Source organism: Acinonyx jubatus, chromosome B2 (genome assembly GCF_027475565.1).
Source record: "Acinonyx jubatus isolate Ajub_Pintada_27869175 chromosome B2, VMU_Ajub_asm_v1.0, whole genome shotgun sequence".
NCBI lineage: Eukaryota > Metazoa > Chordata > Mammalia > Carnivora > Felidae > Acinonyx > Acinonyx jubatus.
In genome coordinates, this window is record NC_069385.1 from 22,606,454 (window position 1) to 22,620,466 (window position 14,013).

Consider the following 14,013-nt stretch of genomic DNA (forward strand, 5'->3'; position numbering starts at 1 on the left):
TAAAAAAAAAGAGAATTAAACCAATCCTGGGGCACCTGGGTGGCTCGTTAAGGGTCTGACTCTTGGTTTCAACTCAGGTCATGATCTTACAGTCCTGAGGTCACGCCTGTGCTGGTTAAGATTTGAGAGAGAGACCTCTTTTTCTGCTCCTCCCCTGCTCTTTCTGTCTTAAAAAAAAAACAAAAAACCAAAAAAAAAAAAAACCCAAAAAAGCCCCAAGATTCTTTCCTGATGAAACGTCATGGCCATTATCAATCTTCAATAATAATGCCAAGTGCCGAAAACACTGATGGATGTTTACTTGCGATTTATAAAACTGACGGAATAAGATTATCAAATCACTTATTTATTTCTGGTTAATTATTATCATAATTAGTTCAAAGAGAAACTTAACTTGCCTGACAGGCTTATATAAGACCAAAGTTGTCTGAAAACCAATACAAAAGCAGTCATAAGATTGGAGGCCTTATTTAAACACACTTTGTAAGGGCTCAACCCCTGTTTATCCAAATATTTTTCAAATGGACATTTTCCCCCCAAAATTGCAAACAGTAATTCAAATCAAAAGAAAGGCCAAGAAAAAATACACTGAGATACTTAAAAGAGGAAACAGCGAGTAAGGAGAACTATCACAAACCCTTAGGAACTGAAGAAATTCTCTCTGTGTACTAAGAAGAGAGGAATGACACCTCATCTTGAAAGCTGTCCAGGGCTATCCAGAAAAATAAACCCCTTTATTCTCTGGTTTCCCAGATTTGGCTTTTACTTTTTACCATAGACTAAATACAATATGTCTTGAATTTATGTCATATACTTCTTCTTTGGGTGGCAAAGTCTTAAAGGGAAAGAAATCTTATCTTAATTATCCAGAATCCTCTAAAACATAGGGAATTCAGGGTCTTGCAGCAAACGGTAACCAAGAAGGAAGAATCCTACTATATTTATTGTGTCTGTTACTATGTTGCTTTTATAAAAAGTGCTATTTGCTTATTTCATTTGTCTTCCCCAATAAAACCAAAACTTAAGGCAATTAAAACCTATTTCTCTGGGGCACCTGGGTGGCTCAGTCAGTTAAGCATCCGACTCCTGATCTCGTCTCAGGTCCTGATCTCATGGCTCATGAGTTCAAGCCCCTGTAGGGCTCTGCACTGACAGCACAGAGCCTGTTTGGGATTCTCTCTCTCCCTCTCTCTCTGCCCCTCCCCCACTTGCTCTCTATCTCTCTCTCTCTCTCCAAATAAGTGCTTTGTGCTCAGTAAACTGTCATGGTGAGGTAAATTATCATTATTGTACGCTTATATTTGCACTTTATTTTGTTAATAATATAAAATGTAAATTCATATGCCTTGTTCAAAATGTATGTCCACATGCTTTACCTATTATACCACCAACTCTTCAAGCAGCTTCACAACATCTAGTTCAGGAACACATTCCATAAGCACTCAGTAATTAAATTTCTGAATAAGGTCAAAGTGATATAAGATCTATTTAAATGGAAACCAAAACACACGCAAATATTGTTGACCTAAATACTTTGTGCATCAAAGTAGAGGACAAAATAGGATGAATTCAATGACAGTTACTGAATATTTTTCTAAACAAGTCTATATATTATGAGCTTTAATTAGAAAAATAAGGAAACAAAGATGTTTTAAAAATATTTTAGTGTATTCTACAGATTTAAGTGCCCCCATATAAACAAAAAATGATGTTAACTTGCACTTACCTGTTTTTTAGCAGAGCCGTGAGGCTCTCGGAATTGAGTTGCTGCATTAAGGCCTCTCTCAGGGTTGGAAGCATGGACAGCACTGTAATGCAAACAGGAGATAAAACAGGTTCCAGGTGATAGGACTGCCTTCATGAGAAATGCACATTGTTTTAGGCTATACGATAGGACTAGTGACTAGCAGGGGTTGGGAGGGAATGTCAAGGCTAGAGTTTTCAAATTGTTATTATTTTGAATAATAAAAACTGATTATATACTAATAAATCATTTATCTGCTTATGTTAAGTGAGCAGGATTATATATATATATAATATATATAGATATATCATATCATAGCAATGTAAACAAGTACACATACAAGAAAGAATGGGAAGAATTATTCTGAGATATTAACAGTGGTGATCTTTGGGCTATGGATTATTAACAATCGTCTCTTTTTCCTCTTCTTTTCTGTACTCTCCAAATGTTTTTTACAATGAATTTATTTCTGATATAATAAAATGATCAAAAACATTTTTATCTTTAGCTATATTTTTGTTTCATATTTTATTTGTAATTCTAGAAAAGTTTATTTATTAAATATTGCAAAGCAATAAGCACTTATTGTAGCCAAGACAAAAGTGTGTCAGGCCGGGAATTAAGAGCTGCTAAGTTGTAGTTTTGGTTTTACCAATGGTTATTGCCTGTAACTCCCAAGAAGTTGCGTGAAGAGACAGTACTCCATGGAAAAAAGACTTCATGTAATTTATAAGAGTTTATTTATGGCTCTATATATGGTGTAAGAAATACTGGAGAAATGCACATATACAAATTAAAAATTAGTTTCTAACACTAAATAAGTAATGATAACAAAATGAAAAAATATCAAGAGATCACAAATACCACATTCTAAAAGGGAAAACTTCAGTGTATAATTTTTATTTCTTGACTAGGTAAGACATGTTAATTATAAAATGCATTATTATTTTTTTCTATAGAAAATTTAGCTGTTAGTCTACTCTAGACATTTATTCCAGTGCTACTCTATGTAGCTTTAGCATATTTCCTCAAGTTGTATGATTGAATCGCCTAAGTCATTTAGACCATTAACTAAAGTCGCAGCTCAGAGCCAACATAAAAGGTGGCTTATCTCTTAGTGTAGTTGATATATACCTAGCTCAAATGCGAGATGCTACCTTACCAAGAAAAATCAAGGCTAGAGTCCTACATTCAGAAAACAGAGTTAATAGGGAACTAGTTTAAAGATTATGTGGTAAAACAACATGACTTAAGAAGAGTCTCTTCACCAATTCTCCTGATAAGAGCCTTTTACTTTCCCTTTAAGCCTATTCAATTCTTCTCTTCCAGGCATTTTTTTTTTTTAACAGTGAACAAATATATTTCTGTATCTAGTTGAATACAGCATTCATGTTTCTCTTTAGCCATCCGGTCTCCATGATAAACACCCCTCAGTCCAACCACAAATCACAAAACAACCCTTCACCAGTTATGAATCTGTGTGACCCTGAGGAAGTTATTTAACCTCTCAGTGCTTCAGTTTTCTCTGTAAACTCAGGATAACATTGGATCTACCTTATAGAATTGTTGTAAGGACTGATTGAGACATATAAAGGATTTAGAACAGTGCTTCTTTGCACGTGAGAATGCTTGGTAAGTGTTAGCTCTTATTATCCTTATTTGGCCTCTTCTGGCACATTCCAGTTTGTATATTCTTAACATGTGAGAGTCAGAAATGGACCTGTACTCCAACTACTCCAGAGCATGTGTACTGTAACTACCTTTGATCTGAACCACAATTTTATTACTGTAGTCTAAGATTAATTTAGTATTTCTAGAAGTCATATCAAACTGTTTATAACAAGCTTATGTTCAACTAGAATTCCCAACCTTTATTCGTGTATCTTGCTTGCAAGCAAACTTAGACAATTCTGTATCTGTACAACAGACTTTTAATGCAGAACAATTCATTTATCCCAGCCTAGCACTGTGTCATGTATAAATTTCATAAGCATCTCTCCTAAATCTTTAGTAAAATCATGAAGAAGATAAAGCCACTGGGCAGAACACAGAAGCATTTCATTAGATGCTATCTGTCAAGTTGGGGCCAACTTTTTGGGTAAAAAAAACCCAGCTATATTTACCTGAAAGTACTAAATTTTTCTAGTATACCCATTACATATTATTCAGAAGGATACAAACTTAATCATATGGTTTGCAACCCCATTATCAATGCATCCTAGAAAGCTAATTTGGAAAGTTTTTCAGTGGACCTATATTTGGCTCCTATCCTATTTTATTTTTAATTACCTAAGCAGCTATTTATTCATCTGAAGGTTGTGATGATCATGGAAATGTGCCACCAAATCCAAATCTGCTAGGAGGAGCGTGGTGGGCTGGCAGCCCCTGCTGCCACCCCTCTTGGGTCCATTACCAGATCTGCACCACTCCCAGACAATGAGAGTGCTCCATGGAGATACTAACACAGATCCATTCCTGTAGGTCTTGTCTACCAGGGAACTTGGGCTTAAGGACTTCCCACTGGCCTGCTAAAACTTTCTTGAAACTGTGCTGTAGACTTGAGACTTTTTTACCCAATCTTCCTTCTCCCTTTCCATTCACATGAAAGACCTGCACTATGGTCTAAAGGCTTTCCTTGCCTCCTTCTGCTCTCACTCCTTTATCCTTCACAGCTGTTTCCCTTAATATATCTCTTGATAGTTAATCCCATCTTAGCATCTGTTTCCCAGAGGACCCAAACAGACACAAGGGTCCATGTCAAATTGAAATATATTTTGAGACTCCAGACTACCTTATTCAATTTAAAGAATTATGTAATTTTTAAACAGTTATTTTATTTACAGAGTATTTATTAAACACCAAGCACTTTACATGCATTATTTCATCACATTCTACAAAACATTTATGAAGTGGGTTTTATGATGATTATTTTACAGAAAAGAGAACGGAGATTTAGAGTTGCCCAAAGACATAGACATTACAAGGAGAAACTGGCAACCGGACTCATTGTGCTTTATCCGAGTTGTCATCACACACAGTGTTTATGATTACTGTTTGCTTTATAGAATAAAGTATTAGCATTATACTAAAAATAAAGTCCTTTAAACGCAGGAAAAAAAATTTACTTTCAAAACTAAACAAAGAGAATCTACCTTTATAAATTCTTTCTAAATTAGCTGTTCTTGAAAGAAGCGTTAGAGAAAAAGTTTTAACCAATAAAAAAGAAAGAGGGGGGCACCTGGGTGGCTCAGTTGGTTGAGCGTCTGACTTCGGTTCAGGTCATGATCTCGCGGTTTGTGGGTTTGAGCCCCGCATCAGGCTCTGTGCTGACAACTCAGAGCCTGGAGCCTGCCTCAGATTCCATGTTTCCCTCTCTCTCTCTGCCCATCCCCTGCTCTTGCTCTGTCTCTGTCTCTCTCTCTCTCTCAAAACATTAAAAAAAACAAAAAGAAAGAAAGAGGTTTGACATGGATTTGAGAACTAATTCTTGAAGGGTTATGCCAGTTAGAACATTCGTTCTCTCCAAATGTGGGCAGTTGACTGTGTTACAGCATTCTCCCAGTAGGCTTCCGGGTTAAATTACTACGATTAATTCATGTTGAGTAGTATATACTACTGTGCTACACTCATGGGTCTGTAGTTGCCTACTGTGCATTTAACACACTTAGGACTCTTTACTACGCATAGGAGGCCCCATGAAATCAGGCCTATCCTTGTAGACTTACTTCCCACTGCTCATTCCGCTCTAGCTACTTAGCCCTTTTGCTATTTCTTGAATGTGCCAAACTCATTTGCCACCATAGCATTTTGCTCCCTCCACTGTATCATTTAGTTCTCAAGGAGGCCTGACTCTCCTGATTGCCATTTCTTAAATCCCCACCTCTCACACAGCTTTATTCTCCTTAAAGGAGCTATCACTACCTGAAGTTATTTATTTGTTCTATTATCGTTTGTTACTCTCACTAGCATATAAATTCTAAAGGTCAGGGATTTTTTTTTTTTTATTGTTCACCTTTTGTTTTCCCAGTACTGGGTACCTCAAGTATTTGATGAAAAAATAAGTGAAATCAATGAACCTTTACTGTATATTGTATTCATTTATATTGATTTTTAAAATCCACGTTAAATGATGTATTGTGGTTAAATAATATAAATATTTGCTAGACTTATCGTTCTCCTTTTGCCTTTTCCTCTAACTTTGGTCCTAGAGGTATGCAAATTAGTATAAATTATCAAGGAACTTTACACATGTAGAAATGTTTCTCTTTGCCTTACCGGTCATATTGCAAGTCCTCTGGTTACTTTCAAAATGATACTGTCGTCGTGCTTGAGCAATGTATTCTGCAGCTTCTCTTTCTTGTATTTCTCTGATTTTCTTCTGTCCATATTTTCCCAGGATATATACTCCTAAAATTATTTTTTTTAAAACAAGCAAGTGTATTAATCTAATTAGACTGTTAAAAATTCCAAATAGTATTTTAAACCTGCTTCATTGCTATAAGGCTTATAGCAATGAAAAGCTAAAAATCATAATGTTTAAAAACCTAAGTTAAAGAACTTGTGTAAGAATTGTGACCTAAATAGAAGGAAAAGGAGACTGGCATTTAACAGCCAATGATGGACGGACGGCCAATAAGGACTAGGCCTGAAGAAACAGAAACAAATTAAATGTACAAAGTCTAGCAGTGCCTTTAACAGTGAACTGGAGATATTTTAAGTGTCCAGCAACAGGGGGTTGTTTAAATAAATCAGAGTCTATACATACAATAATCTTATGAAATCTTAGGTAGCCATTAAAAACCACATTGCTAAAATAGTTCATAATCCAAGGAAATATTCATATTATATTGCTAGATTTATAAAATAAGATCCTGGATGTTTCCCTTTTTAACATAAGTAGATACATAGAAAAACAGATGGGTTTTAACATATAATAAACAATGATCATTACTGAATAGTGGGATAGCAGCTGATCTCTTTCTTCTATTTGCTTCTTGGTATTTTCCATATTTTCTTCAGTCAACATATTTTTTTTAAACTTAAGATAAAATATTTATGTATTTATTTATTTATAGATAAAAATTTTAAATAATTCAAGAAAGGTAGGTTGTCAGGCAGACATCTAGAAATAGTAACTTCAGTGGAAAAGAGAGATGGAGGAAGATACAGAAATTCCTAAATTACAACACTACAGCATAAAAATATAGGTGGGATCATGAGGCCTATAATTTTGCTGAGCACATTTCAACACAGACAGTATGATACAAATGTGCACATTTTATTCTATGCCCCAGGGGCAGTCAATTGTCCTAACTGTGAATGTGAACACTCCAGACTAGTTAGTTAGCATTTGACCAAAAGCCACACTCCAAGGTTTAAGTACTTCACCTAACTTTTATCTAGCATAATGGATATCAAATGGATTTTCATAGATTAAATCAGTGGCGTTCAAGATACTGGATTAGCTAAAACTATTTTAGTAATACTCACTTGAGCAAGAATATAAGGATCTAGCCAAGTCCTTCTTCCCTAGGAATGGTTTAGCCTTGAAACCTCAACTGCTAGTTAAGTGGATTCTTCTTAGTGAAAGGAGTTAACCAAATGTCAAAGTTGCTAACCAAATGGCCAACAGAATCCTACCACTGGAATACTGCTGCATTTGCTTCAGGCTAATCTTTCATGCGCGGTTCTGTTGTGGTACCGAAAGAGGACACGAACTTCAATAAGCTCATAAAACGTAGTTAGGATACTGTTTTATTTATCTTGGCTAATAGATTGTTTTTATGTGTGTTGGAACTTGTTTCCTTATAACCTGGCAACAAATTTGTAAGGGAGTAACTAATCCTCACCTATCTCCAACTGTCTGTGGCCCCCAATATCTGCCAAAAAGAACCTAAGAACTTTGCAAGACCTAAATCATTGGATTTGGTCTATTTGTCACAAGTGGGGATAAGGCAGCCCTTTAAGAACTGCAAAGCAAGCACATATCCTGAAATATTTTCACTAATATAAGCATTATAGATAAACTGATAACATATATATTCTAAAAAATAATAGTTCAGTAAAAAGTACGTCCTGCAAATAATTAGAAATAAAGTATGACTGTTATGTTTGTATGCAAATAAATATATTGTAATTATGTTTAAAGAGCAAATAAATGTCATATAAGTGGCTTCATAACTACTTTTCTTGTAATCCTTTCTCAATAAACTGATGATAGTGCCATAATACCAACAGAATGAAGAAACTGGCTTATGCTTCACTAACTCTTTGACAGGCAATTCTTATGTAACAACTAATTCTCAATGAATTGTATTTTATTTGCACAACTGATTGCTTAAAGTTATGTGTAAAATTACTATTATTTCTCAAATAATAGTAATGATGTAAAATGAAACACTGCAATGATGCCCTCTGTGTAGCTAAGAATTTTCTGGAATAACAGTAAATGACTAGCATATGTGTTTTTCTGGGAGAAAAGGTACACTGCTTTCATTAGATTCTCAACAGTATCTGATAAAAATTTTTCAGGAACTACTTACCATGTTTGTTTGATAAGTGTAGTATATTCTAATGAAAGCTAAAAGAAAATGAGTTGTTGTGGATTGAACTGTATCACACCCATCCTTCCCAATTCATATGTTGAAGTCCCTTTACTTCAGAATATGACCTTATTTGGAGATAAGGTCTTTATAGAGGTAATCAAGTTAAAAGAAGGTCATTAGGGTGGGCTCTAATCCAACTTGACTGGTATTCTGAAAAGAGGAAACTTGGACACAGACGTGTAGAAGGAAGATGATGTAAAGACACAGAGGAGATGACCATCTACAAACCAAGGAGAAGGGTCTGCAAAAGATCCTTCTCTTATGACTCTCAGAAGAAACAAATCCTGCCAACACATTGATCTTGGGTTTCTGGCCTCCAGAACTACGAGACAATACATTTCTGTTGCTTAAGCCACTCAGTTCGTCGTACTTAGTTATGGCAACACCAGCAAACGAATACATAGAATTAGGATTAAATGCCACAGCTCATTATTATTATTATTTTGAGTTAGCACTGAAGTCAGTTCCCATAAACGGTGAAATTTGGCCAGGGTCTCATTCCTAAAATTAACATATTCTGATTTTTTTTTCCCTAGGAAAATAAAAACGAAGACAGAGAATTCATTAGCTAAAATATGGGGCTCAGGATCATCTATATACTCGATTGGCTGCCTGAATCTGACCTGAAGACAGTAGGTATTGATGGTTGTGGCACCAACTAGGTAGGTAATTTTGAGCAAGACTCTTCCTCTCTCTGTGTCTAGATTTTTTCATCCATAAAATGAAAGACTGGGTTTATAAGGTGCTTTAAAAATTTCTTCTGTGCTATGGTTTTATTTATGAATAATGAAAACATTCATGAAATACCTCAAAACTAAATATAAATGTTTTGAGGTTTCCTTTCAGAACATTCCTGGTAAAGCAAAATATCTTCTAGTCTTCCCACATCATAAATTCAGTTTTGGGGTGCCTGGGTGGCTTAGTGAGTTAAGTGTCTGACTCTTGATTTCTGCTCAGGTCATGATCTCATCTGGAGTTGGGCTCCATGCTGACAACGTGGATCCTGCTTGGGATTCTGCTTGGGATTCTTTCTCTCTCTCTCTCTCTCTCTCTCTCTCTCTCCCCCTCCCTTCCTCCATCCCTCCCTCTGCCCTTCTCCCATTCAAGCTTACTCTCTCTTTCTCTCCCTCTCGAAACAAAGAAGCTTAAAAAAAATAACTACTCGTCATGCCCACTGACTAGAAGAGCTTAGCACAGTGCCCACTGGGCACCCAACAAATGGTAGCTATTACTATTAAAAATCTGTAACTCTTGTATTTCTAATCATATCACCTTCAACACTACAGGCACTTGACAACTGTGTCTTATATTAACTGAAATGTAACATGTTGTAGAACCTTTCCCTTGAAGATACAAAACACTAGGATTATTTTCTCTTTCTATCCCTGTGGACTCCCCCCCCTTCTCATTCCTCTTAATCTGTAATTATAAAGCTCTCAATAGATTTTTCAAAAAATTTATAACTATCTCTTAAGTATACTCTTTTGCTCCTTGTTCCATTACATCTAATCTACCATTAGGTTATTCCATAAATCTGAAGGGGTATGCTATTCTAAGATTGCTAAAGAGAGATTATTTTCCTTCCTTCAGTAGTGCCAAAAAATATTTTATTTATACTTCTTCCATCATACATATATCTTTAACTTCTACAAATAAGATAGATTTAGTAGTCTTGGCATAAGAGAAATATACAGTCCCTGAATTATGAAAATTTCAACTTCGTGATGATACGAAAGTGATACGCATTCAGGTAGAATCCATACTTTGAATTTTGATCTTTTCCTGGGCTAGCAAATATGTGGCACAATATTCTCTGGTGATGCTGGGTGGCAGTGAGCCCCACTCCCAGTCAGCCATTCCATCACTGAGAGTAAACAACTCTTACGATCATTCAGTACTCATTCAACCATTCTGTTTTTCACTTTCAGTACAGTATTCAATAAATTACATGAGGTATTGACACTTCATTATAAAACAGGCTTTTGCCCAACTGTCACCTAAAGTTAAGTGTTCTTCAGATAGACTAGGCTAAGCTATGATGTTTGGTAGGTTAGTTGTATTAAATGTACTTTTGACTTACGATGAGTTTATTGGGTCATAACCCCATTGTAAGTTGAGGGCGCTCTGTACATTAGATGTTAATGGCTGAAGATACTGGAAAATATACCTTATTGGTAAAGGATTTCTCAAAGAATGCTGTAAAACTTTACCTAAAAACTTACTGATTTGTGATACACCTCAGAGATCAGGAAAAGACTCTCCTCACCATCAACAAGCTGATTTCAAGCTTTCAAGAATCAACGGATCTGAGTTATTGATGTCAAAAGTATTGTTAATTTCACATTGTTTGGGGGGCAATAGAATATAATCTAATAGAGAGAGGCAATCAAATTGTTTGGAAAACTGCTGTTCTTGTTTTTAAGTACTTCTGTAACCGAAGCATGTAGTTAGTGATAATTGCTCAAAAAGTCAAATTCTAAAAACTCCCTCTTAACATTCCTATGCTTCCTTCTCCTGTATCTCACATGGCTTTTTATTCTCTCCTTCAAGTCCCTGCATATTATGGCATGACTGTCCTATGGGGCAAAAGGCTCTCAGGATTATCTTCCCTGTTTCCAAATTGCCTCTCAGCCTGTGCAACTCAGTTACACCAGCTGGATGGGCACTGATCCCAACCTTGAAGATCCCCAGGAAGACGGCACAACATCTCTCAAACATTTCCTACTGCATAATTTGTATTCTAAAGAAGCAGAAACAGAACTAAAACACTGATTTGTGTTTGTCTAGTATATACCTCCAAGTCATTTAGAATAACTGTGCAGTTTTCAAAAATTCAAATTAATTTTTTTTTTTTTTTTTTTATTGAGACAGAGAGAGAGCCCGCGCAGGCGAGCTGGGGACAGGGGCAGAGGAAGGGAGGAGGAGGGGGGATAGACGGAGAGAGAGAGGGAGAATCCCAAGCAGGCTCCAGGCTCACTCACTAAGCCGCCCAGGCGCCCCTAACTTAAACAACGCTGGAAGGGCAGGCTTTAGGTAACTCTCCTAGAACATTATGAAACTTCTGCGAAGGATGAAAGCCAAATAAAATACGGAGAGTGCCAAAGAGAAACGAAGAATCTCCCAGGAAAACAATTTGAAATGTGTCGGTAAGAGAATGATTATCTTGAAACAGAAACTTAATTGTGGTGGGTTCTCCCAAGGTCCGCGAGAAGAAAGGGGAGGAGAGAAACAGAGTAAGGGGCAGCTTCAGCACAAAAGATACAAATCCGACAACCGCAGAGACAGGAAGACCCTTAGGGGTTCGTCACCCAGCGCCCCGTCCGACCGGCGAGCGAAAGCCCCTCCACATATCCGGGACTATGGTCGCCCGGCCTCTATTTTCCAAGACAGTCACCTCTCTTCCGCCCCCTTCTCCCAATGTCCCTTTCCGAGGACGCTGTCACCCACCTCCGAGCACTGTGCCCAGGAAGATGCATTTCTTTTTGTGACGTTTTAGAAAATTCCACATAGAGCTCAGCATCTTCAGACCCTGAAGGTGCGGGCTGTCTAAGGGCGGCGGGGGTGGGGAGGGGCTGTTCGCCAGGAAAGCGTTTCCTCGTCACTTGGCCCCAAAGACCAGGCAGCACCTCCGTAGTCCCGCTCGGTGCTCTCCAGAAATCACAAACGCGACTTTCCGCAGAGACTGTCACCGGGGCGGGGAGGGGGCGTGGACTACAGGCGAGCAGCTGCGCTTTCTGCTGCTGCCGCCGCGCCGCCGTCGCCGCTCACTGGTCCGTGCCCCCCGGGTCCGTCTAGAATTCGCTCCCGAGTGCGTCGCCGTTCGACTTCCCTGGAAACCGCGGCTCGCGTCCGCCGCGTTCCGTCGCCGGCGCTCCGCTGCTGTTGCTTCAGCCTCGGGCGCTGAGCGCCACGGCCCGGGTGCAGGATGGAGGCAAAGGCGGCCTCCACGCCGGCTACTGGTGGCGCCGGGTGCTCGGTGACGGCGGAGGAAACCGAAAAGTGGATGGAGGAAGCGATGCAAATGGTGAGGAGCCCAGGAGGTGCGTGCCGTGGGTGGGAACTTTTCTTTGGTCCCTCTTCCCGACCCGGGCATTTAAGCAAACGTCCTGCGTGTGCTTTCTCGTCACCATAATCTCGATGGCGGTCACATTTCTGGGTGAACTGCTGGCTTTACTCCCCTGAAGTTTTCTTTAGTCCATTCGCACAGTGCTGTGGGGGAAGGAGGAGAGGAAATACAAAAATCATTTCTTTTTTCACTGGTATCAAGTATGAACCAAACACCCCCATTCAGCTGCTGCTGGTATGTACGTGCTGCGTCCCCTTCTTTCCCCGAAGACACACTCGCAAATCCGGAAAGTTACATTATTGTGTATTTATGACCTCTTGAACCTGTCTAGTAGGAGAAAGGACGCTGAGGATGTATCTGATAGAGAGCAGGGTAAAAACAAGTCCCTGTACAGTCAGATCTACCATTCATTCATTCATCCTTCCATGCTACTGCCCTGTTTTTTTTTCACTTCCCTCTCTCGCTCCGTTCAGGACTGCTGATTAAGAAGAGCTCTAATCAGATTTGTGTATAATCTAAGCTTTACCCATACTTATGAGGACCAGTGAGCTCTTTAATAGGGATAAAAGTGTGTGTTGGCTTATATACGTATATGTATATAAATATATGCACCTGCACACATATACATGTGTAAAATGCCCTTCAGTTTTACATTTCTCTAAGGCTGCTGTAAATCTTTTTTTCATACATGCTTTTGATTATATTCTTTTTTTTTTCATATTCCTATCCTTAGTGGCTTCTGGTCTCCAATAGTTAATTAGTTCCATAATTATTAATTAATTCACTCCATACATGTTTATTGAGTACACTATGCTTGGCATTGGAAATTTAGTACTGCAGCTGATTTTGGTATATTCTTTGTTCTCTACTCATACTATTACCCTGCATTCATTCTCTATTACAACCAAATATTTTTCTCTAAGCCATGATGTATTACAGCATCTCTCCATTTGTTTCTGTTACTTACATAATGTTCTTTTAAACTTGTTTCTCATACTTTTTTGGAAGTGACTCACAATAAAAAAAGTCTACTTTATATTACAACGCAATAAACTCACACATAACTATAACTGAAATAAAAGTTTCACAGAACAGTATTTAACCTTCCTATGTACAGTTTTCCTGGTACTTCAATTTCATTGAATTTTTTTTTTGTGGGGGTTGCTATTTATGACAAATGTTCCATCTGTGAGCCTCTCCAGTCAGAAGTTCTCTGAAACGATGTTGTTGGCCTTGGCTAGTAGGAGGATGGAGTCATCTGACTCCCCCATCCTGTTAACTGGTCCACAGATAGTGTAGGTTTTAAACTGGCTGTTGAACCTACTTGTCACCTGGTCAACCTCAGCCAGATTCATCTGGATGGGCACATGGTCCTCTTGGCCCAGATGATGCCCTTGCTGGTAGAGCATTTCCATGTCACATTCACATCCACAAATTGGCCGACGTGGTACTGCTGGTCCTGATCCACTGACTTGATTTTAGGACCTATTCTTTGAACACATTTCATAATTTATTTCCTCCATTAAACTTACAAGATACATAGCATTCTGATACTTTGATTATTGTTGACATACACATTTAAAAATTAATTTGTAACT

At 38.0% G+C, this 14,013-nt stretch overlaps 2 protein-coding genes and 1 pseudogene across 5 annotated transcripts in view; 1 reads left to right on the forward strand and 2 right to left on the reverse strand.

The window, feature by feature from the left end:
* PEX3 (peroxisomal biogenesis factor 3) overlaps nt 1-12,081 on the reverse strand; it is a 48,981-nt gene extending 36,900 nt beyond the window's left edge. For all 4 annotated transcript variants that reach the window (XR_008298300.1, XR_003419297.2, XR_008298299.1 and 1 more), the window contains exons 1-3: nt 11,797-12,081; nt 6,020-6,151; nt 1,727-1,808 (exon numbers count right to left, since the gene is read on the reverse strand). Coding sequence is in view for 1 of the 4 variants with exons in the window: in XM_015061860.3 (XP_014917346.2) it covers nt 1,727-1,808; nt 6,020-6,151; nt 11,797-11,869 (287 nt within the window). In the remaining 3 variants the exon portion in view is untranslated. The remainder of the gene's footprint in view (nt 1-1,726; nt 1,809-6,019; nt 6,152-11,796) is intronic.
* A 79-nt stretch (nt 12,082-12,160) lies between these two features.
* The window catches only part of ADAT2 (adenosine deaminase tRNA specific 2), a 28,966-nt gene continuing 27,113 nt past the window's right edge, over nt 12,161-14,013 (forward strand). Inside the window, exon 1 of the mRNA XM_015061879.3 lies at nt 12,161-12,373. Within this exon, the coding sequence (XP_014917365.2) occupies nt 12,275-12,373 (99 nt within the window). The 5' untranslated portion in view covers nt 12,161-12,274. The remainder of the gene's footprint in view (nt 12,374-14,013) is intronic.
* Nucleotides 13,618-13,922, reverse strand: LOC106965793 (40S ribosomal protein S21-like; annotated as a pseudogene).